This window comes from Humulus lupulus, chromosome 8 (genome assembly GCF_963169125.1).
Source record: "Humulus lupulus chromosome 8, drHumLupu1.1, whole genome shotgun sequence".
Lineage (NCBI taxonomy): Eukaryota > Viridiplantae > Streptophyta > Magnoliopsida > Rosales > Cannabaceae > Humulus > Humulus lupulus.
In genome coordinates this window covers 74,213,495-74,239,839 of record NC_084800.1, presented here as the reverse complement: position 1 = coordinate 74,239,839, position 26,345 = coordinate 74,213,495, and the positions used below count along the sequence as shown (strand labels likewise).

The 26,345-nt window shown below is 36.2% G+C and overlaps 1 protein-coding gene across 1 annotated transcript; it reads left to right on the top strand.

Annotated features, from left to right (window-relative positions):
* The first annotated feature begins 20,761 nt into the window (after positions 1–20,761).
* On the top strand, positions 20,762–21,935 carry LOC133795634 (uncharacterized). Its single transcript, XM_062233088.1, has 3 exons — positions 20,762–21,143; positions 21,384–21,493; positions 21,567–21,935. The coding sequence occupies exons 1-3, from the start codon at positions 20,762–20,764 to the stop codon at positions 21,933–21,935; spliced, it is 861 nt and encodes a 286-aa protein (XP_062089072.1).
* Positions 21,936–26,345: the final 4,410 nt, after the last annotated feature.

The window sequence follows — 26,345 nt, the reverse complement described above, 5'->3', positions numbered from 1 at the left end:
GTTGTAGCAATGTATTGCATTAGCTTTGAGCTCTTTGGCTATACGGAGTCCCGCTAGTAAAGCCTCGTATTCGGCCTCGTTATTCGATGCGTTGAAGTCGAATCTTAAGGCAAAATGAAATCTGCTTCCTGCAGGAGTAATCAAAATGACCCATGCCCCCAATCCATTCTCATTAGATGACCCATCGACGTAACGTTTCCACAGCTCGTGGGCCGGGGTTATAACTTCATCGTTGGTCATGCCAGTACATTCCACTATAAATTCTGCCAAGGCCTATGCCCTAATGGTCGTCCTTGGGTGGTAGGTGATCTCGAATTGCCCGAGTTCAACCGCTCATTTAAGAAGTTGACCTGAAGCTTCTGGCTTAGACAAGACTTGCCTCAGTGGTTGATCAGTTAATACATGGATGGGGTGCGCCTGAAAGTAGGGTCGAAGTTTTCGAGATGAATGAATTAAGCTGAGAGCTGGCTTTTCCATCAAGGGGTATCTCGACTCTGCCCCCAGTAATCTTTTACTGATGTAATATACGGGCCTCTGTACCTTTTCTTCCTCTCGCACGAGAACTGCACTTATTGCGTGCTCGGTAGTGGCCAGATATAAGTATAGCACTTCTCCCATAATAGGTTTTGATAAGACGGGGGGTTCTGCGAGGTGTTTCTTAAGCTCCTGGAAGGCTAGCTCGCACTCTTCTGTCCATTCAAATTTCTTGCCTCCCCTTAATAGGTTGAAAAACGGAAGACAACGGTTTGTAGATTTCGAGATAAACCTACTCAGTGCCGCCATCCTGCCGGTCAAACTTTGGACATCTTTGTGTCTTCGAGGTGAGGGCATGTCGATCAGGGCCTTGATCTTGTCTGGGTTAGCTTTTATTCCACGAGCGTTTACAATGAAACCCAGGAATTTTCCGGATGATACCCCAAATGAGCATTTCTGAGGGTTAAGCTTCATGTTATACTTCCGGAGCACGGCAAAACACTCTTCGCGATCATCAACATGGTAATCATTAAGTTGAGACTTGACTAGCATGTCATCAACATAAACTTCCATGTTGTTCCCTATTTGCTCCGAAAACATCATGTTCACGAGCCGCTGGTATGTGGCCCCAGCATTTTTGAGCCCGAATGGCATGATGTTATAACAATACAGTCCTTTGTCAGTTATAAAGCTCGTATGTTACTGGTCTGGGGCATGCATGGCAATCTGGTTATATCCAGAATAGGCATCCATGAACGACATCATTCCATGCCCTGCCGTGGCATCCACGAGCTGGTCAATCCTCGGTAAGGGAAAGCAGTCCTTTGGACAAGCCTTGTTGAGGTCCGAATAGTCAATGCAGGTTCGCCACATCCCATTCGGCTTTGGGACCAACACCGGATTGGCTACCCAGTCAGGGTAAAGAGCATCCCTAATGAATTGGTTTGCTTTTAACCTGTCGACCTCCTCTTTCAGTGCCTTTTTTTTCTATCATCGTCCAGTTGTCTTCGCTTTTGATGCTTCGGTGGGAAGCTCTTATCGATATTTAGAGCGTGGCTCACTATGTTCGGGCTTATTCCTACCATGTCCGAATGTGACCACGCGAAGACATCCTGGTTTTTCGTCAAGAAGCAAATTAATTGCTATTTAGTTTCCTCGTGGAGATGTTTCCCGACCTTTATCGTTTTGAAAGGATCTGACTCTTCAAGCCTGACTTCTTCGAGCTCTTCTAATGGTTCGAGGTCAGCTTTTTCTGCCACCCTTAGGTCGATTTCTTCATCTATCTCTAAGATCTCCCTATCCTTATTTTGAATAATGACGAGTGCCTATGCGCTCGTCTGTTTCTTTCCTCTTAGGGAGATGCTATAGCATTCCCTTCCAGCCAACTGGTCTCCCTTCAACGTCCCGATGCCACTAGGGGTAGGGAACTTAATGGCCAGATGCCTCACAGATGAGACTGCCCCCAACCCTACTAGGGCGGGTCTTCCGAGCAGCACGTTGTAGGCCGAAGGCAGGTCTACTACTACGAACTCCATCATCTTGGATGTTGAGACTGGGTAGTCTCCCAAGGTTACGGGGAGTTCAATGGATCCCATGCAAGCGGTCCCTTCTCCTGAAAAACTGTATAGTGTTGTCGCACATGCTTTCAGGCCGCGAAGAGTGAGTCCCATTTTCTATAGGGTGGCCTTATAGAGAATGTTTACTGAGCTCCCATTGTCTATGAGAACTCGGTGAACTCTCTTATTTTCCAGCTGGAGAGTGATGACCAGTGGATCATGGTGAGGAAACTGAACATGGGACACGTCGTCCTCAGTAAAGGTTATTGGTTGGGACTCAATCTTTTGACTTTTTAGAGCTCTAGGTTTGGGTTCATAAGGAGACCCGTCCCCATTTTTTAGCTCGTTCACATATCTTTTTTGGGCATTCCTGCCCATACCCGCGAGATGAGGCCCTCCCGAGATAGTTATCACGTCTTCTCCATCAATTGGAGGGGGCCTATCTTCTTCCCTGGCCCGGGAATTGTTGTTTTGTGCAGGTTGTGGCGCAGCTGCCCTCTGGCTTGTAGACGCCTGATTAGTATTCTAGTTTTTGACATATTATCTAAAGTAGCCTCTCAAGATCAATCCTTCGATCTTGTATTTCAACTGTCGGCACTCGTCAGTAGTGTGCCCGGTGTCTCTGTGAAATCGACAATATTTGCAAGAGTCTCTCTTGGACATCTGATTTCTCATGGGGTCTGGACGTCTGAAGGGGACCTGGTTTTCATTAGCCAAGTATATGTTCTCCCGAGACTTGTTGAGCTCGGTGTACACTTTGTACACGGAGAAATATCTTTCTCCCTTCTTCTTCTTTCCCCCTTCGGCCTCGGGGTTACTCCCTTCATTCTTCTTTCTCTTGGAAGGGTTTTCCGCAGCAAGCTTTGAGGCTAGTGGGTCCACCGAGGTTGAGGCAGAGTTTACATTTATCGTTGTAGTTATGGGCTGGGAGGTCATATTCAGTGTTGACCTCGCCTCCTCTACATTAACAAACCTCTGTGCTCGTTTGTTAAACTCGGTTAGGGACCTCGCCGGTTTTCTCTGCATGTCATCACAGAGAGCACTTCCTGGCATTACTCCAGCTTGGATAGCCATTAGATGACCGCTATCATCCACATTTCGAGCTCGGGCAACTTCCAAGTTAAACCTCGTAAGGTAACTTTTTAATGTCTCACCTGGCTGCTGCCGAACATTAGTTAGAGTTGATGCCTCAGGTCTAGCCCCCATCATGGCTCTAAGCTGCTTCTTGAAGTCCTTAGACAGCTGATCCCAAGAAGTGATTGAATGTCTTTTATATTTCTCGAACCAGCTCTTGGCTGGTCCCGTAAGCGATGCTGGAAATAACATACACCTGAGCTCGTAACCCACGTTACTTGCTCTCATTATGGTATTGAATGTATTCAGATGGCTGTACGGGTCGAATTTTCCCTCAAAAGTTGGGACATGAGGGATCCAAAATCCTTGAGGAAATGGAGTATTGGAAATATGGGGAGCGAACGGTTCGAGCTCCTCGTTAGAATCCTCATGCCGACCTCGGCCTTGCTCATTTTGCAAAAGTCTCAAGGCCTTCTCCAACTGATCAATTCTTTCCTGGATCGGATCCGCGAGGGGTCTTGCCTGAAATTGGCTGTCATTGGTCACAATTCCAGGATCGCGCCTCCGCAGGGGATCTTTACGCCCATTTGGGCGATCCCTCAGGTTCGGGTTTGTCGGGTTAACATTACCCCGATTCTGATTCAAGTGCTCCCACAGGTCGGAGCGATTCCTGCGGCTCCCAGTATTCTTTCGACCTCGATCATACATACTGACTGTTCTAGTATCTCCTGAGTCATCACTGGTAAGACTCATCGCATGATTATTTCGAGATGGGTCTCTTTCAAGCTGCCTTGTCTCTGCAGTGCGAGACCGGGACATCTGACTTCTTGTAGACTGGGCGCCTCTCCACTCCCTGAAGGTTTCTCTGTTCCCTTGCCTCCTTCCCGCATGTATTTCCTCATCATCACGAACTGGTTGAGCATTCTTGCGAGGCGGTGAAGGGTATCTTATAGGTGATGGTGGGAAGCGTATGGGTGAAGGTGGCTGCCACCCATTTCGAGGCCTAGATGGCCCAGAGTTTGCTCGAGACGGGTCGGTTGCATTCTGCGTGTTACCAGGGATTTGAGTCCGACCCTATGTAGGGGCTCGGTTATTCCCAGTTCCCGCTGGTACCTCCGCAGTTGAATTAACCGGAGCCCTAGCTCGGGTACTTCTCTGGGGTCTCGAGGGAGCGGATGGCTTTGTTGGTGCCGGATGTTGTTCTAGCCTCCTTGTGGCAACATTTTTTCGTGGACGTCCACGAGGCCTGCGGGGAGGAACATGCACGTCCCTCGGAGGAGGGGCTTGGTTTTCACGCGGAGGTGGGGGCTGAGCCGCCCAAGCCTCTGCGGCTAACCTAGCCAACTCTTCATTCCGCTTATTGGCTTCAACCAATTGTTGTTTCAGCTGCCGGTTTTCAAGTTTCACAATGGGAACATATCATTCAGGATTGTAGTACATATCCTCATCCCTTGGAGGTGCTGGTGGTCCCCGAGAATCAGAGGACTCGCTTCTCTCTTCAATATATGGGTTTACCATTGGCTGCTTCCCAAGGCGTCTTGGATAGTTTTCTTCAGGAATGTTTTTATCGTTTGCGGCCATAACTTGTTCAGGGATCGCACTGCTTAAGGCTCTCAATGAAAGCACCAAACTATTGACGCCGTTTTTCGTCAACTTGAAATGTAGAGCACGTAAACAGTAAATAATTATGGCCAGAAAATACAATAAAACAAGGAGGATTTTTTACGTGGTTCAGCAGTTAACTCTGCCTAGTCCACGAGTCGTTGTTATTAGAACTTAGGAAATTTCTGGAAATTCTTCAGAGATGAATTCTCCAGAGTTTCTCCCCAGATTACAAAATTTCAGTCCCTTCAAAGGCACAGGACTTCTCTATTTATAGAGGAAGTTTCAGGATACTATCCGACACGTTTCTGGGAAGTTATCATTTACATTAATAAATTTAATGGCTTTAAAAGCCTATAACTGCTATATACAAGGAAACGTCCCCTGAAGACCAGGGGGTGTATAACTGACTAATAAATATCCCTTTATTATAGGGAAGTTACAACAATAAATGTTGACTGCGTCTCTCCAAGCGACTCACTAAGCTGTTCGAAGTCAGCAATCAACATCGTCAGCATCGTGCCAGTCCAGGTCTCTGAGTGACTTTCGAGTTATATTATTTTCTTGAGATCAACTTGGAAAGGGTAAATACCATTGAGGCTGCCTTACCCCGAGCTCACACTCATGCAAGCTCGGGCCACTTGATCCGAGGTCACCCGACAATGGACGTACTCCGATATTCTATCTTTCGAGCTTGTAAGGACTTCGAGGCTGTCCATCTTCGAGGTTGCCACCTACTTTGAAGGTTCGGCGCCTATGTTGCGAACACGTATTCTAGATATTGCGAGCTCACACCTGACGAATCCAGCTTTCGAGATCGCAATTCTCAAGGCTCGAAATCTGGGTGTAACACTTTTCAATTTAATAATTTTAAATTACTAAATAATATAAGAAGCACCTAAACTTCCCTTCAATCAATTACACAAAAAATTGAGGAAAGCTTAAATACTTTTTCTTCAAAAAAATAAAACAAAATTGAGGGAGGCAGCCTCCTGTTGACTTTGCTTGTATGTGATTGCGTTAAATTTAGATTTGGTCATAAACATTGTTCAGTTAAATAAATGAGAAAAAAAATTTATTGTCCGGAATAAATGAATAATCTCAACAAAAGATGGAGTTTTTATATATATCTCTTCTATATAAAAAATGTGTAGATAAATAAATTTTTTAATTTTAACGGTTTTTTTTTCTCCTATTAACTTTAATAGAATATTTTTATATTTAATAAAATATTCTTATATTTAACGCTAAATTGTAAATATGACTCAAACTTAAATAAAATTAATTAATTAAATAATTAAACACATTAAAATATGATATTTTTGAAATATTTTACCATGATAATTATTTAAAAATAATAAAACCATATATTTATAACTTAAATAAAATTTAATTAAACTTAAACTTAATATTATATTAAACATATAATATATACTTTTTTGTTGTCACAGCGAAATTAAAAAACTAGAACAAACATTAACTTAAAAAAATTAATTAAAATATGATATTTTAAAGATATTTAATGATAATTTAAATAATTAAATCATATTCATTTAAAAATAATAAATGCATACATATTATTATTTTTATCTTATAAATTTGTGTGATAATTCTTTTTATCAAGTGACTAGAACTCATTTTCTTCATCAAATTCATCAAATGACATTGTGAGATACATTAGAAACTAAATAGTTGATGTATGTATACTATTTTCTATACTATGACTTTTTTTATTCTTATTTTATTTCTATTATTAATTTCTTTTTAAATATTATTTTATTTTATATATTTATGTCAACGTTGTGTTTAGATGTCATATATGTAGAGATTATTGATATAATTATTTATATATACTATAGAACTATAATTTATTCTATTATATATATATATATTAAAAAAACAGTGAACGAGTTTTTATTAAAATTATAGACAATGTTTACAACTTTAAAACTAAAGAAACGTGCATCGCACGTTGCTTCTACCTAGTATATATATATATAAATATATGCACGTGGAGTTAGTGAACAGAATTTTAGTGGGGAAAAATAAAATTATAGCAAACATATTGTAGCAAAAAATTTGTTGTAACATATTATGAAACTACTTTGATGACATAATGAGCATGAACATTTCTTTGGCCAGAACATTTCTTTGGCCAATTACTCAGTGTAATAATAATGGCAGCTAATTGTACAGTCTTTAAATAAAAAGTTCAATAATAAAAATTAATATAGTCCTTTTCATCTCCTAATTATAAAACCCAAGCCCTCATTTTAGGTTTTAAGAACAAAGTAATTTTCTCTCTTTGTTTCTAGAGAAAATTACGGAATACACCGTAAAAAGAAAAAAAATTTGAAATATACGGTTCCATAATTTTATACGGTATTTTATATCAAATTTATGGTAATCAAGGCTTATTATTTTAAAGCTATTTTAAAACAAATTTATATTAAAATACTCATAGAAGTTTCTGATATCTACTTTGTCTCTATCTCTTTCTTTACTTTTCTGAAGCTTTTCTCCTTTTCTTTCTCTCTCTTTATATATATATATATATTTGAGTTTCTTTTCTCTCTCAACTCCTCATCTTCATTTTTTACTTTATAGAGTCTTCATCAGAAAACCTAAACTTAAGTATTTGAGTTTCTAGAGTTCTTTGAGTAAACCTTCTCCATTGTCTAAAGGCAAATCTATTTTGAAGGATTCATCAGATTCTTCCCTTCCTTATGCGAATGATGGTGATGTTGCTGGTTCAGATGAGTTAAGGGAGGTCGACATGAGAGTGCTAAGTTTAAGGGGAAGAAGTTGAAGAGAAAATTTGATCCATTGTCTAAGAGCAAAGATAGTGCAAAGAAAGCAAAGAAACTAATGATTGGAGGCTCTAGTCGAGTAAAGTGCAAGACTAACAAATTTTTTTTTTTTTTTTAAGAATGTTAGTTCACTGGCTAAATCTAATGTATTTTTTGTTGTTTTATTTATTCTTTCATGTTATCAGTTTTGAAGATATTAATATGTGTTATGTTTATGTAACGATATGTTAGAGGGTTGCTAATGTTGTTACCGATGTTGTAAACTTGTGTTTGTTTTATGTAAATATATGTTACATGTCCTAACTTGGTAATTTATGGTTTTGCAGAATATAGGTTCTATCTGCTTGAAATATGTTTTCAATTTTGTTAATGTTATTATCTGAGTTATGTACATTATGATTATATACAATTTAGGTTCAATATGTTTTTAGAGATTTTTACATGTTTTATTGCTCTTTTAATAGTTGTTATAATTTTTTTTATTTAAGTTGCAAGATAATGGTTTTGTTCTATACATACCAGGTTATATTTGTTTAGATATTGTTGACTTGTGTTATGTTTTTGTAAAGATATGTTACATGGTTGTTAATGTCATGGTCTGATTTTAAATTACTTATATATTAATAAATATTTACAATAAAATGGAGAAATTATGAGAAAGATGATTATAATAGTGTAACATTTTTTTTATAAAAAGATTTCCCGTTTTACAATTGATACCATGTTAAGATTTGTCTATGATTTTCTGGAGATATGTGACAAAATATATGATTTTGATAGATTGTTTTAGTGAGTTTTGAAAGTTCTAAACTAATTATCTACTCTAGATGCAAGATATACCAAGAACAAAATAGAAGAACAAGGTAACTTACCACAAAATATATGTTTTAATTTTGTCGTGAAGTTGTTTTTGTAGACACATCATTTTGGAAATTTCGCAGTAGGTTACAGTAGAAATTTTTTTATTTTTCCCAGACTTCACGAATTGTAAGCTCTTGAATTAGTTTTTTTTATTTTTTATGGTTTTTCATATGCTTTTGCAGATTTTTGTTACAAGGATGAAGACAACATGTTACAGGAATGGGCGGGGTTGTAATAGGTTATGTCTGTGGGTTAGGGGTTACCGTATACATGATACTGGGTTTTGGGCTTGTGGGCTTCATGTTTACCGTATATTTGTAAGGAAATTGAAATACAATAAATTTCAATTTTTTGTTGTTATTTACCGTATATATGAAAATTTCCCTTGTTTCTAAGCTTGGTATTGATTTTTTCTAAGGATGGGTAAGTTACATTTTTACACATTTCCCCTTTGATTTCAAGTCTCTGCAGTGGGCTTCTGGGGACTAAGCGGCGTCCTTCGGCAATTCTTGCGATAGTGATTAGTTCTCTCTCATTTTATTTTTCTTTTTTTCTCTATTTCTCATAGCCGAGAGTGGTGGTGGTGGAGGTGGTTGAGACCGTGGTGGATTTGCACTCCATTTGAGGTGAAAGTGTTTTTTGTTTTTGTTTTATAATATATATATACATTGATATAATATATATATGTTAAATTATAAATATAAATATAAATATACAAATGGTTAAATAACATTTATCAAATTTATGGTTAAATTATAAATATACAGAGATATTTATATCTATGTATGTTTTATTTGCTAGGAAAAATATTTATTAAGCTTTGTATATGCTTGTCATATTTATACAAATGGTTATGTGATTTGTATTCAAGTTGTTGGTAACTTTTTCTCTATTTTGTTTTTACTATGCGTAAAGAATTTATCTTTAGTGTTTATGCAATTGTGTATTTGAAATAATAAGATTTTTTTTAAAATGATATAATTTTTGTTTTTTACTTGATTTTTAGATTGTGTAATTATCTTAGAGCATTAAGATTATTTATGTTGATTGAATATCTTAATTGGAGCATTACTAATTAGGTTACTAAAGTAGGAGAATGTTGCTCCATTTGTTAAATTTTTGTTTGATTGTTTGAATTGATTAGGTTGATAAATAAATAAACAAACATTGAATAAAAAATGTGTAAGTATATATATATATTCTTGTATGAAATTTTGGAATTTTATTATGTTTGTGGTTATTTAATATTTTTTATTCAAGTGTAAGCATTTGATAATGATAAAAAAGAGAGAATATAGTGATGATGAAGTTGAAATGGATGACACTATATAAGACTATGATAACTAGTCACATATGAACTTATATTGTAAATAATTTTGTTGATAAATATTTATTTATAATTTTCTTTTGAAATGATAGAAATGTTCACAAATAGTAACACAACCACCGAATCCAAATGAACCAAATGAAGTAGAAGGAGAAGAAAAACAACAAAAATCAATTCAGCAACACAATCACCAAATCCAAATGAAGAAGAAGATGAGAAGGAGGAGGCATAGGCGGACCCACGTTATGCTTAAGGTGGGCAACCCTAATTTTAAAAAAAATTAATATATTATTTACAATTTAGTATTTTTTTATTGTAACGCCCCAATTTATCTAATACATATCAAATAGAGAATATTGCGTTGATGATGGAACCAAAACGAGTATGTTTTAAATATTTATAAATCGCAAGCGCACGAATCATTCATATAGAATAGTGATCGTATAAGCAAGGATGTCGAACCCAAAGGAATTGTCTAAAATCGAAAAGAAAACGATTTTAAACCAAAATTAATAAATTCTAACCTAGCTCCAAAGATTGAAGAGATTTTTTAATAATGGAAATAAAAATAAAAGACAATAATATAGAAATTAAAGACAATATATATTACTAAATTAATAATTGTAAACAAGATGGTAAAATAAGATTATTAAGGATAAGAATCCACATAATATAAGTTCAATAATATTTATAAGTACATTGATTCCCAAGTTTTAGTGATAGTTAATATAAATCAAACTATCATTTTCTAAATAGATTTATAATTTTAAGCACAAATTTCTTCAAAAAAGATAAGATTTTTCTTCACTTTTCAAAATTATAATTTCAAAGAATTTAGTGTAAATCAATCTAATGAAATAACAAATAAATCAATGAACATTATTTATAAGGCAAAACATAATATTTTTGTTCTAAGCATGAATGTGTACAATTTAATGACACATCCTACACAAAGAATATTATGTATTTGCACTAATGAAGAACAAAGTTTAAATATGTGCTAACAATCCAAAATACATGATATTTAAGATGAAAGAAGATATTTCAAAAGAAAATTCCATAAACTTTGTTGCACAAAATGGGAAATCAACATACAAAATAAATACAATCTAGTTACATATTGTTTCATCATCACCTTAATAATCTTAAAAAGATTAGAAACACATAACTAGAATAGCAAATACAAACTAAAAATTACAAACATAAATAGGAAAATTTGGAGGATGAACCCCCAAATTGTTCCTCTAAAAATACATAGAAAAATAACCAAAAAAAGAAGAAGAAGATGAAGAGAATAGAGAGGTTTTGAAATGTGTAGAATTTGTGGTATGGTAACCTCCTCTAAAATATGCACCCCAAATCCCTTATTTATAGCCAAAAATGAGTATTAAATTAATCAATTTAAATTGATTAAATTAATTGAATTATTTATAATATGAAAAATAGGGGTAAATTATAGGGTGTAATAATAATGTTTTGGGGTAAAATGTATAGAAAGTGAGGTAAAAAAAGGCATTTTTTAACATAGGGGACAAGAGTACATTGTGGCATTTTTATGGGCTTAAGAAAACATTGCTTTGTGGCTACTTTGCTTAGGGACAGCTGTGTTGTGCTGGGCCGAATGGGGTGCATAGGCCTGGCTTGTGGAGATAAGCTGCTGGAGGTGTGTTGGCTGAAGCAAGTTGATGGCTGGCGTGAAGACTTGGAGGAGGCTGATGCTGAAGGAAGTGCACGGCTCGGGCAGGGGCTGAATTGGACGGGCCTGGCTGGCAGAGGGAGGCATGAGCCTGTGGGCTTGGCTGGTTGTGAGGTGGCCCAAGGCAGCTTCTTTATTTCAATTCTCAAAAATACCATTTTTTTCTTTCTTTTCCTTACTTTTCAAAGCCCAAAATTGCAATAACTTCCCTACAAAATAAACATAAACTAAATCATAATAAAATATTTTCAACTATAAAATAAATTAATTTAATTCTTTGAAAATATTAATTATAACTTAATTTATATTTCACATTTAATTTCAATAATGCAACACCTTTTTACCTCAAATTAAACAACAATAATTCAAGTAATTAACTATAACATTTTACAACAAAATAACTATAAAAACACACAAAAATCTATAAAATTAAAATAAACCTAATAAATTCAAAATTACTTAAAAACTTAATAAATCAATTAAAAACTCAAGAATTAAGCAACAATTAGTACATAAAAAGTAGTAAAATAACTATATTTTGTAGAGTTATCAGTTGAAAACCATAAAATAAACAAATGTTGTATTTATTCAAAATAATTTGGCATAAATTGGGTACTGTTGACTGCGTTTTTAGCCAACGACGTGAGAACGTCAATAACGACAAGCCTTCAAGAGAATGTAAACGACAACAGACAGTTTTAATAAAGAAAATAAATAACACACAAGATTTTTATAGTGGTTCAGCCCCGATTGTCGGTAATAGCCTAATCTACTTAGAGTTGTGATTTATATATCCGTACTCAAGATCAGATGGACTGAGCCAACTGAGTTTCTTCAGTACCGATTGCAAAAATACAAGAATCCTCTCAAATATCAACACTTTCTCTCTCTAGAATACTCAGACCCAAATTTCTCTCTCTAGAAAGAAGAAGCAGAAGAAGCCCCTCTCTTATCCCATCAGCCCTCTATTTATAGGCTTAGGGTCATACATACGGTATCCTCTAGAACCGGAATATTTTATTATATTTATTACATTTAAATTACAAAGAAACATTCAAAATTCAAAATGTAACAAACCCCCAATTTGTGGGAAGAATGAGAGATTCCCGCATATCTTGTTGAAGTTGTTTATGGGGATCTTGACTTAGTCTCCTCTAGCTAGTTGATCCACCTCCTACTGACCACCCATGCAAGTGCTGGTCGAACATGTGCATGGTGGTAGGACAAACATTTGTTGCTCGGACGTGCATGGTGGTAGGACATGCACTCCTCTAGGCTTTCCTTGGCTCAAGGTTATGCATGCATGGCTCTCCTCAGACCAAGGTGGTCTGAGGCAATCTCCTTGGCATCTCACCTCGGATAGGTCCGAGGCAACCTCCTTGGCATCTCACCTCGGATAGGTCCGAGGAAATCTCCTTGGACTTCTCCTCGGTCCAAGGTCCCTTAGTCTCTCTTCGGACCACATCCTTGGGGTCTCCTAGGACCACTCTCTTGGGGTCTCCTCGAATGCATTCTCCTTAGCCTCCTAGGATGCACTCTCCTTAGCCTCCTAGGATGCATTCTCCTTAGCCTCCTAGGACGCACTTGGCTTGGTTATGACATCTTTCAAGCAGTCCAAATTCTTCGTCAATCTACCAGGTCACTTTATCACAACTCTGAGGAGTCAATGTATTTATTGACTATTAATGTGTCTTTTACTGATCATGCACTGCCACTTGTCACCTTTATTGCCACGTTATTGATCTCCAATTTTTGGGTATAACAGGTACCTAGTTTGAAAGCAAAAATATATCGTCTTTATATTGAAATAAATAAAATACTAAGCAACATTTTTATAAATAAATGGAAACAACTTTTAATATTAAAAAGACCGTCCGCAACTATATGGTCCTCACTTGTACACAAGTAGCTCTATCAGGTTCCGCTCACCACCGGCTTTCTAAACCTTTACTTACTTAAATGGGTAGGTACCAATTTGGTACCCTGTATGTTTGTAAAGTATTAATTTCATACCCAGTGTTTACAATAATTAAATGGTGAACCATGGGCTAGAAAACCTCAGCTAGTACCATTGGAGGCCCAACCGTGGTGAACATAAATGGTGATGCCTCTGATTGTATCTAGTGGCGCCTGAGGCAAAGGTACTAATGCCCTTCAACTTGTGTCCAATACCTAGATTGTGGCCACGACGTTGACCAAGTTCCTTTGAGACAACTTGTGTCTCATCAACAGAGGCACTTCTTGCTTAATATTTAGATTGAGATTGTGATTTGGATTGGGATTGTGTCTAGACTTCTTACTGCAAGGCATCCTGCACTTTAGAAACAAGACAATTAATACATAATATAATTTAATAATAAACATATATACAAAACTTAGAAAGTTACTTACATATGCATCATTAGCATTCGTATTCAGTCATCCACGTGTCGGATGATTGTGCATGTCATGGAATGTATCAATAATGTTGGGCAGTTCCTCAATCTGAAGATTTATCTTTAGAAAACAAAATGTAACAAAATATCAGTTAAATATTGAAATTATTATTAAGATAACTGAAAATATTTCAAATTATCTATATATTTATATTTACCTTATTAAATCGAGCAGAAGCATAAGAGGTCGATCAATGGAGACTTTGATACTTCTGTTTTGCTTTGTTGGCAGCATTTTCCTTTGAGCGTGCCATGAACTGTGGAGTGGTGAAAAGTTCAACCAACTTCTGCCAACTCTCGTTGTCTATGTCCTCCGATGGATTATTTCTGTCTATCTCGATATCATCATACCCTCCAAGTTCATCGAAGTGTTTTTTCTTGCAACATTTTCTATCCTTGTAGCGATCCTAAAACTCTCGCTCAATCTCAGTCTCTATCAGTCACCACTCAGAGAGAGCTTTGTGAAGAATGAAAAATTCCTTCAAAAAAAATGGTGAGATTTTTTAAATTATATAAAAAAAAACCATTACACGTGAATAAGTAGATAAATTTACCTCAAGTTTTTGCATCAATCAAATCTTGTGCTCATCCGAAACACTTTGCCTCAAGTCATAATATAACAGGACATGGTGACCAATAAGGTTACCAATAAGTCTCGCAAACAATATCCCAAAATCACCAAGTACTTTGTAGGTTCCCTCCTTCAAATCAAATTGTAGAGCCAACAGACATTTATTGTCATTGACGAGTTGCTGCAAATTTTTTGATCGAGACTGACTTCTTCTTTTCGCGGCAGCCGCTGCATATTTTAATTAAACAATAAAATTAAATTGAATAAAATAATAAAAATTTGTCATTTATTGATAAAACATAGACTAATTATAGTATATTACCTGTCTCACATGAAGTAGGAACTCACATAGGATCTAGAGGAGGATCACCCGCTCCATCATTGCCACGAGAACGAGCAACAGCAGCAGACATATCTTTATAGTTTAAATAATTACTAACTTAAAATCAGTTATATATAGTTGGAGGTTAATTACATAACTTAAAATGTAAACTATTTGAAACTATTGAAAAACAAACATTGTTGAGAAAAGTCATATATTCATTGAAAAGTCTTGAAATTAAAACATACACATTAAACATACAATAAGAATATGCAGAAAAAAAATATTATTCCTCATCAATGTCGATTCCTACATCATCATCTGTACTTTCTAAATCATCTTCACTAATTTCGTCATCATCATCACCATTGATGAAATCATCATCAACATCCGGAACAGATCAAAACGTTTCCCCAATTATGTTGGTGTGACCAAGTCGATCCAAATGCATAACCTCCAACTCTCCTAATTCCACAGTGAGTACAAAATTTGATGAAGTACTATCATGCACGACATCAACCTCATTTTCATCATCGATACTTGGATGATCCCAGATCTTTTGATGATTGACTTCTTCTACTACATTCCAATTTTTGTTTCTTGAAGGATCTTCCAAGTAGAAAACTTGTTTTGCTTGAGTGGCGAGAATAAGCTGCTTGTTCTTGTACCATTCAGAATTAATCATGATGCTAGGTATGTTATTCTCAATCACATTTCAACCCTTGCTGGCATCGGTGTTGAACCATTTGCATCGAAACAATACAAGCGAGTAACCATGGGAATAACATAACTCTACAATCTCCTCAAGTTGGCCATAGAAAGTGAAATCATCGGTTCCAGGCACACCTTATTCTTGACATACTTTTTCAACTTCTTCATATATCGCTCAAACGGTTACATCCACCTCATGTAAACTGGTCCTCCGAGGATAGCTTCTTGCGGTAAAGGAAGAATTAAATGAATCATTATGTCAAAAAAAGGCTGGAGGAAAAATTAACTCCAACTTGCACAAAATTTGTATCACTTGATCTTATGCATTCTCTGTGTCCTTAACAACCAATGTACAAGCACAAATTTGCTTAAAGAAATTGCAAAGCCCAATAATTGTCTTCGAAACAGACTTATCCAAGTAGCCTCAAACTCCTACCTGCAACAGACGTTGCATAAGAATGTGAAACTTATGGGATTTCAACCCAACAATGTTGCCATCATTGTCAGTTACTTTCTTAGAGAAATTTGAACTGAAGCCATCAGGAAGTCTAACTTCTTTTATGAACTGACAAAAAACTGTCTATCATCCAGTGTGAAAGAGTACATAGTATGTGGTTTGATCAACTTCATACCGTCTTCCTTGAGGTGAAACTCTTCTCGAATACCCCAATTCTTCAAGTATACTCATGCGTTGGTGGTGTCTTTAGATTTCTCATTCATAAGAAAAGTACCGAGTAAACTGTCGCAAACATTTTTCTCTACATGCATCACATCTAAATTGTGCTTCAGTTCAAGTTCGGACCAGTAATCAAGTTCAAAGAAAATACTATTTTTACTCCAATTAAGCTCTTTTGGATCTCGCTTTCTTTTCACACCTCCGAAACTGATATGTTTACCTGGAAAATGATCTGGAACATGCGCTAATTGTTCGAGTATGTCTTGACTAATGAATTTTGTTGGAGGTCATCCTTTTTCACAATTCCCACCAAATAAGCAACTCTTCCTCCACTTATGCATAGAAGATAAGAATATTCTATGACCAACATAAGTTGTCTTCCCAATTACTTGAAATGAAGGAGTGTCTTCGTTGTATGAAGGACATGCCATATATCCTTGGCCACTCCAACCAGACAAACTACTATGGGCTGGAAAATCATTGATAGTCCATAATAGTGCTACACACATTCTGAATACACTATTCATTGAAACATCTTTGGTTTGAACTTGTTCATCCCACTACTCTTTCAATTCGTCTACCACAGGCCCGAAAAAGACATCCATGTCCTTCCCAAGTGATTTCGGACCGAGAATCAATAAGGTCAGCATGAATGATGACTCTTTCATGCACAAACAAGGAGGCATATTGTACGTGTAGAATATTACCGGCCACATGCTGTAAGAAAGACTCATGTTACCAAATGGATTAAAATCATCAGCAGCCAAACCCAATCGAATGTTTCTGGGTTCTTTGGCAAAATCTGGATATCTGGAATCAAATTGTTTACAAGCACCCCCATCAACAGGATGGTGCATCACACCATCTTCTTTCAATCATTCTGTACTATGCCAGGTCATATCATTTGTTGTATGCCTTGAACTATAAAGATGCTTCAGCCTAGAAGTCAAAGGGAAGTATCGCAACACTTTGTGGGTAGCTTTTTTACCCTTTATGTCTTTGTCAACCCATCAGCTCTCACCACATACAAGACAACTCTGTTTTCGGGAATTCTCCTTCCAAAACAAACAACAGTCGTACTTTCAAGCATGAATTGATTGATAATCTAACCCTAACTTCCTCATTTTTTTTCTTAGACTCATAGAATGAAGTCGGAATCTTACTCTCACTCGGGAATGCAAATTTTATAAACTTAAAAAGTTCATCAAAGGAACTATTTTTCTATTTATTCATAACTTTCATGTGCATCATCTTCGCCAAGAAGTTCAAGGAGGACAACCAATTACAACCAGGGTATAACTCAGCTTTGACCTCTTGAAACAGGTCATCAAATTGATTCTCCGCACTATTTCCACCACCATATGAAATTCCTTCACTTACACCTTCTTTGTCAGTGTCTTGTTCACCAATAACATCATTGATGATTTCAATCATCTCATCAGTCACTAGAGCCCCGTCGCCCACTATTGGAGGCATATCAACTTCACCGTGTTAGGTCCACTTCACATATCGCTGTAGAAACCCAATGTATGTGAGCCTCTGCCACATCCAAACTCTAACTCAGCATATTATCCACTAAATGTATGGGCACCTGACTTATCTCGAAGTATTCACATGATTCTTGGCCATTTGTATAAATGCTTGAAGACCATTCCAAAACTCATCAGAGTTACGTCGTCTATTAGTTATCCAACTCTTGTCATTCGTCATTACTGATTCAAGTGGAAAATAAATTATCACGATGTGATAATCATAAAAAAACCACATTTATTTGCTAATAATATTTTTATCACCAAAACACTAATTTTTTTAAGTAAATTTTATGAATATATATTATCAGATTCGTCTCATTTGCTTAGCTATGAGACCTCGAGCTTACAGAAAGATCTTTCATATGAGGAAAAGCCAGTACATATATTGGATAAGAAGGACAAGGTGTTCAGAAACAAGATAATTCCATTGGTTAAGGTTCTATGGAAGAATAGTGCGGTGGAAAAAGCGACTTGAGAATTGGAGTCGGACATGAGAGAGAACTATCCGGAATTGTTCAGGTAAATTTCGGGGACGAAATTCTTTTAAGGGGGGGGGGGGGGGGGATAGTTGTAATATCTGCTTTCTTAGAAAAATGTTAATTTGGGAAATTGGGCTAACCAAGAGTATATTGGTCATTTTGTGAATTATGTGATATCATATGTGAATGTTATATGAATTATATATGTTAAGACTCGTTAGTTGTGACTACGAGCATTTTTGGGACTTATATGTTTTATGCATTTTATTGATTTTCGACAATAGTGGATTCTTTCAAGCAATATTAGTGGAATGTCACAAATGGAAATATTCGAATTGGGTCGGGTATGAATTATTATTTGAGGTAATGAGTAATAGTGACATGATTGCCAAATTACCCTTGATGATGACTAGGTGGGTAAAAAGATGGGAGGGGCATTTTAGTCATATGAGGAATGGATAGAAAAGATGGCCATTAGCTTTCCCCTTTAAATGTGATTATTTTAGAGTCTTAATTGGGATCTAAGCTTGGTAGTAAATGATTTCAATGGATTTTGATGGGTAACCTTAGGGGATTTTAAGCTAAGGTTATTAGGAATTAATTGGACTTGTTTAAGGTCTAATTGAAGCCTAGATTGGTTTGTGAAAGTAATGGTAGATTTTGGTTTGAGGAGAAACTAAACCTACGCTTTATTATTGGTGTCATAGGGTTGTTTAAGGACGCTTGAAAGAGATCGCACTTGGGTTGTTATCAATTAATTGCTGGAGTTAAGGTAAGAAGAGTGGACACCTACATGCAGAGAGTATGTTTAGTATTCTTTCTTGCTTATCGATTTATGCTTGACATTACTCATACTATGATAGTATGGTTAACGATATGCTTTGGTTTTGGTCATGATACACGTTTGGATATATGCATGCATGGATGTTATGAGAATGTGTGTTATTATGTCTTTATATTATGATGATATTTGAATGTACGAACTATATAGACATGCTTGTACATGCATGTTGATTTAACTTCAGTGTACGGACTCAAGGGGCTGTCGCAAGGGCAGTGGGCTGTTGCAAGAGTGGTATTTTTGGATTATAATGAGATGCATATGTTGTATTGTATTACATTGAAATATGCATTATAATTATGATGTTATGTTTTATGATTGTGTTAACTATCATGTGTTTATGAATTGGTTATGTTGGGGCTTGAGGTTTGTGTTCTGTATAGCTCTTCTTGCTGGGTCTTGGCTCACGGGTACTCTGTGTGCAGGTAAAGAGAAAGGAAAGCAAAGAGTCAGAGAGCTACGGTGGCGTGAGTACACGTTAGGGACAATGTGACTATGGGTCCCCTAGATGTATTATGTTATGTTTTAATCAAGTACTTTGGTTGTAAAATAACAACAGATTTCGGAGTCTCCATTTTCATTTGAATAATACTGTTTTGAATGATGTTTTACTTCCTTTTAAATAAAATAAAGTAAACTTGTGTTCTTTTGGGTCAAAGTAAGTATTTTTATGTCACGTAAGTTACCCTCGGTAAGTTGGGGTGTTACATTTGGTATCAGAGATTTAAGGTTTTTATATACTTCTTGTGAATTGTCCTAACATGTACACTCACCACCGAAGACAAGCTCAACTCATTGCAATGTAAGTGGTGAATTTTTTTTACCTACTTACCTTATTATGCATGATTTCAAATATACCTGTTTGTACGATTTGTGAGTGAGTTTGGTTGGCATGTTGTGGATTCCTATGTTATTTTGGAATGAGTTTCAGTTATGGAAGCTATCCTTAAAAAGGTTTCGCTGAGTGCGAAACACAAGTGTGTTTTTAGATGAATTATGATTTATGACAATGTTGGAATTTTTTCAAGTGCTTAATGTTTTGATATGGATGTTGGATTGAGCTTTGGTTCAATTTTAATTTTGTTTGGAACTACCAATTGGATTGAAAAGATGGTACTAAGATAATGTTTTGATCTCAGGAGTAGTAAGGAAAGCTGCTTCCTAGGAGACCAGTGAGGATTAATGGTGGGGATAATTCTCCCAATGAAGATGTACAACCTCCCGTTGCTGAGAGGAATGTCAGGCGGGGTAGTCATGCAGGAAGAGGTAGAAGAGGTGGTCGCACAAGAAATGCCTGTCCACCTATTCCCCCAAGAATGGGAGACCAAATTTGCTACAATGGAAGCAACTATAAGACGACAAGAAGAAGAGTTGAGGCAGTTCAGATAGTAGCAAGCTACTCAAGTGCCACTAGCACTAAATATTCAGCTCCAGCCTGAACGATTAGCAGTTTATCCCGAGACGGTAGACCAATTGTAACCACTGTACGAAAGGTTCTGAAAACAACATCCTCCTTAATTTGATGGGAGCACAGACCCTATAGTTGATGAGGATTGGATGAGCATAATGAAGTTAACCGTGAATTTCATGAGAGTGACAGGGAATGATAGGGTGGCATGTGTCGCCCATATGTTCAGAAAAGATGCCAGAGTATAGTGGGAGGTAGTTGAGAAAACAAGAGATGTTAATTTGATTACACGGGAAGACTTTTATGAAGTCTTCAACAAAAAATTATACAGTGAAACAGTTAGAGCAACCATGATGGATGAATTTATGACACTAACACAAGGCAACATGACAGTTGCAGAGTATACTCAGAAGTTTGACCGACTAGACAAATTTTCTGCAGATTTAGTCTCTACCGATAGAGTCAGGAAGGATCAGTTTATTCGAGGGTTGAAACCAATGATAGCAAGAGATGTGGAAATAGTTTCTGCTGGAGGAATTATTTCTTATGCTCAAGCTCTTGATCGAGCACTTACTGCTGAGAGAATGGAAGACATAATCTGGAAAGATAATACTGCCGAAAGAGATGCTCAGAGGGATTCTACAAAAGGTAATCAAGATAAGAAAAGGAAGAACAACAAAAGTACATGGTCAGTAGTACCAGATAAAAAGGCCAGAGACAACAAGGGTGGAAGTTGTTCTAGAAAGAGTTACCCCGAATATCCTACTTGTAAGAAGAGACATTTTGGGGAATGTTGAGCCAAGTCTTGCTATCAGTGCGGTGAAGTGGGACACATCAATAGAAAATGTTCACAACTAAAGAAAGTTGCAACTGGGAATGAACCAAAGAAGACTGAAAGTCTAACTCCTGCATGTGTCTTCACCCTGACACAGGCACATGCAGATGCAAGCACTTTAGTGGTCACAGGTCAGATCTCTATCACTGGAACTAATTGCAATGTCTTAATAGATTCTGGTGCCACTCATTCTTATGTTGCTGATAGAATAGTGGACACATTTGATTGGCAATGTGAATTATACGCGATAGGATTTGGGACCATGTTACCAACCGGGGAGGTGGTAATATAGAGGAGGTGGCTCAAAGCCTTGTCGTTATGGGTAGATGGTAGGGAGTTATTTGTGGATTTGATAGGTGATGTATTTTGATGTCATCCTTGGTATGGATTGGCTTGCAAAGTATGGTGATACTATTGATTGCAAAAGTAAAATGGTAAGATTTACATCGGAGGGACAAGAGCCATTTATGTTCATAGGAGCCACAAATGGAACAAGGATACCGATAGTGACAACACTTAAAGCAAGGAAAATGTTACGAAATAGATGCATGGGGTTCATGGCTAATGTGATTGACACCAACAAGAAGGTAATGCAAGATCATACAGAAACAAGAATAGTACCAGAATTCTTGGATGTTTTTCCTGAAGAGTTACCAGGGTTACCACCTCATCGAGAGATCGAATTTACTATTGAATTGGCACCGGAAACAACGCCAATCTCATGAGCACCGTACAGAATGGCACCGAATGAATTAAAAGAATTGTAGATTCAAATGCAGGAATTGTTGGACATGGGATTCATAAGACCAAGCCATTCTCCGTGGGGAGCACCAGTTTTATTTGTGAAAAAGAAGGGTGGATCAATGAGAATGTGTATTGATTATAGAGAGCTTAACAAGATGATGCTCAAGAACAAGTATCCTCTACCTCGAATTGATGACTTGTTTGATCAACTTCAAGGGAAAAGGGTGTTCTCAAAGATAGATCTACGTTCAAGGTATCAGCAGTTGAGAATTAGAAAGGAGGACATACCAAAGGCGACTTTCCATACTAGATACGGGCACTATGAATTCTTGGTGATGTCGTCAGGGTTGACTAATGCTCATGCCACATTTATGGACATAATGAACCGAGTGTTAAAGGATGTTCCGGATAAGTTCATTGTGGTATTCATTGACGATATTCTTATATACTCAAGTTCAGAGGAAGAACATGAGGAGCATTTACGGCTAACTCTTCAATAGTTAAGAGAACACAAGCTATATGCCAAATACAAGAAATGTAAGTTTTGGTTGCCCCAAGTCACATTTTTGGGTCATATAGTGAGCAAGGATGGAGTTATGGGAGACCCAATCAACTGGCCTAGACCAAAGAACGCATCTGAAGTGAGAAGCTTTCTTGGATTGGTTGGTTACTATTGGCGGTTTGGAAGGTTTTTCTAATATCATGACACCATTGACTGAATTGAGAAAGAAAAACATGAAGTTCTACTGGGCAGACAAGTGTTAGACTAGTTTCCAGGAGTTGAAAGATAAACTTATCTCAACACCAGTGTTAAGCCTTCCTTTTGATAAGGAAAGAATTGTAGTGTATTGTGATGCATCGAAAATGGGATTAGGATGCATCCTGATGCAAGCTGGGTAGGTAATAGCGTATGCATCTCAACAGTTTAAGGATTGTGAAAAACGTTATCCCACTCATGACTTGGAGTTGGCGGCGGTGGTGTTTGCCTTGAAGATTTGGAGGCTCTACCTTTATGGCGAGAAATGTGAGATCTATACGGATCATTAGAGTCTCAAGTACTTTTTTACGTAGAAAGATTTGAATATGAGACAAAGAAGTAGGTTAGAGTTGTGAAAGACTATGACTGTGATATCTTGTATCACCTGGGAAAGGCAAATGTAGTGGTGGATGCCTTGAGTCGCCGAGGTCCTGGACAAGTGTCTGAATTGAGACAAGTTACACTCACGTTGATGGAGAAAATAAAGCGGGCTGGTATAGAGTTGATAAGTGGCGGATTGGCCAATATAACTTTACAGTCCACACTTTTGGAAAGGATTAAAGAACAACAAGACGATGATCCACAATTGTTGAAACACAAACAAAAGGTTCGAAATAAGAACAATGCTCAGTTTTAAATTTATGAGAACGGTATACTGAGATAGCAAAATAGGATCTGCATCCCATCTAATGAGGAGCTAAAGAAAAATATTCTCGAGGAAGCTCACACCACACCTTACTTTCTGCACCCAGGTACGACCAAAATGTATCAAGATTTAAAAACTTTGTATTGGTGGCCTGGTATGAGAAGGGATTGTTGGGAAAACTTATACAGGATCTTTATTTATTTTCATGTAGATCTAATATTAAACAAGTTAATATGAGATAACCTAGAACATGTTTCTAAAATTGAATTCAAAGAGAAATAATGATAAGAATTCTTACATTATGCACAGTGGAATGAAAGATTCCTTTCTTCAATTTCTCTAACCATTGTATCCTTTCTGTCACAGAGTATTACCAAGAAACTGAACCGATCTTAAATTTTCTTCATAGCCTTCCAAAGTATCCTTGGAATCACCTAGACTAGAGTGGAAAATTCTCAACACATGAGATAGATACAGAGAGAAGAAGAGAAAAGAACAATAAGGCTTAGAAAAAGACTTATGCTTAGAGAGAATCTAAAACCTATCAGAAACTTGTGTTTCAACTTATGTTTTAACATGTGTTTTCAACTCTCTCTTAACATTTCTTTTATAGACTCAATTAGGCCATTTATTGTAATGACTCAACTACTCTAGACTTTGGACCATTAACGAAAACTAAGCATAGACACTAATCCCTAATAATACTTACAAGTGAAATAATCATACTTTATTAAAAACTTGTAAAAACAAATGTTAAACTTACATAAACTCAAAGCAGGATATGAGATCCCATTGTTTTAAAATCAAAACATGACATAATGATAATTAAAAAGAGATTACATAAATAGGTGCGGAAAAATACACATAAATCATAAATAAAGACTACATCCTCGAAATCGAAACTCTCGACTCCTTGAATCCATTCCGCCTCAATACACATTCCCCAAGCATCCACGAACCTTTCCCGCCACTATAGCTATTTTCCTGCACATATAAACATAAAAAGGAATGAGCCTAATGCCCAGCAAGGAAAATCTAACATATAGCCATATACATAAAAATTCATAATGCAACATAAAAACATACTATAACACTTATGTCACATACATACTATAACACTTATGTCACATACATACTATAATGGCCATTATTACTTGGGGTCCCATAAACTAAACAAGTCATATGCCCATTAGATTAGTGGGGTCTTGCTAGCTAAGCAAGTCATATGCCCATAATCTATTTGGGGCTTGTTAGTTGTATAGGTCATATGCCCAAGTCTACAAGCATACTTAACATAGCATTTTTCATAACACACATTCATAAGATAACATATAAAATCATATAGCACATAAATCCTATCCTATTTTCCTTACCAAAATAACCGGTATGTGAGAACTGATTTGGGACCTTGGAACACTCCTAAAAACCATTTATAATATGGTGAGTATATTGAAGAAAAGGGATGAAAGTGAAGAAGGAACTATACTATCAAAATATACTTACCAAAAACCTTGTGCTTAAGAACTTGGATTTCCTAACCAAGAATAAGAATAAGGTTAGAATGAGTAGAAGACTATGAGAATTTTTAAAGAACATAATACAGGAATGGACTAGAGTTTGGAAATACCTTGAAGACTTATATGACCAATCTAAACCTTGAACAGAAATGTGAATAAACCTTACTTCCCCAAGTGTTTGATAAGCTTATAATGATCAAGCTTATAATTCCCAACCCAAGTGTTTTCACTCTCACACTCTCCTAGCAACTTGCAGCCTCTGAACATAGAGTAATAGATGAATAAATGGCTGGGTACTAGGTCCTATTTATAGAGTTTAGGAATGAAAAGATCTTCATTTAACTTGAATAAAAATAATGGCTTTTTAAGTGAATATAATTTGAATTATCGTTCAGCAGAGGCTGAAGACTCGTTCAGAAAGGTGTTGGACTTATCAAGAGGTTGAAGGTTTGAATGGAGAACGTTTTTGAAAACTTTCAAAATATGCTGAGAGAGGCGATATATCGCCTGGGCCATTATGCCCAAGGCAATCGTGCAACGTTTCGTGTTTTCCGTATCTTCGTACTGCGATATATCGCCCCCTATAGCTGCGATATATCGGCATCCGCTGAATATTTAAACACGAAATTACACATTTTTAGCTTAATTTGATTTAAGTAAACAGCCTTGACTAAGCCTTCTAACGTTTTCAAAGCTGCTGACTGACTTTAGAGTATTCAAATTTTAACCTTAATAAATTAAATCCTCAAAATACTTAATCATTAATAACCTATACATAACATGTGCTATTATCTAATTGGTTCTTATCTAAACCTTATAGTATACTAATTATTATCCTCAATATCAGTCATATTAATCAAACCTTTGGTTAAAATTAATATTCCTAAACTATAGGTTAAACTTAGAAAATCTACAAGTACTACTATGAGTGTCCAAATAAATCCCGATCTGAATAAAAAATCCACAGTCATAAAGATAATACTATTATTACTATTATACTACTATCTAACTTAGCTAAGTAAAGTTATTGGACTCTACATTTATTTAATTAAAAAATCAATAAAATAATAGCTAATTAATAGCCCTAGGTCGAAATTATCATGGACTTTAGGCCCGTGAAATTTCTCATTTGATTATAAGCCCATTGGACTTAAAATCAAGGCATGTATTATTTTCTATTGATTTAATTAATTATATAATTATTTAAATCCTTTATCAAATTAATTATTTATAATTTGAACCTTGATTTAAACTTATTTATTAATTTAGATACCAACTTATCTTAATTAATAAATCTGCCATTATTTCTCTTTTCTTCTCAATATTGTATAACTCTGTGAAACTATCCAAAATTGACCTGGTCAACTTTGATAATTCTAATTGATAATTAAATCAATTAATTGAGACTATCTAGATGATTTTATCTAAGGTACAGTTGGGACCATGAGCCTATGAAATCAAGGTCCAATAA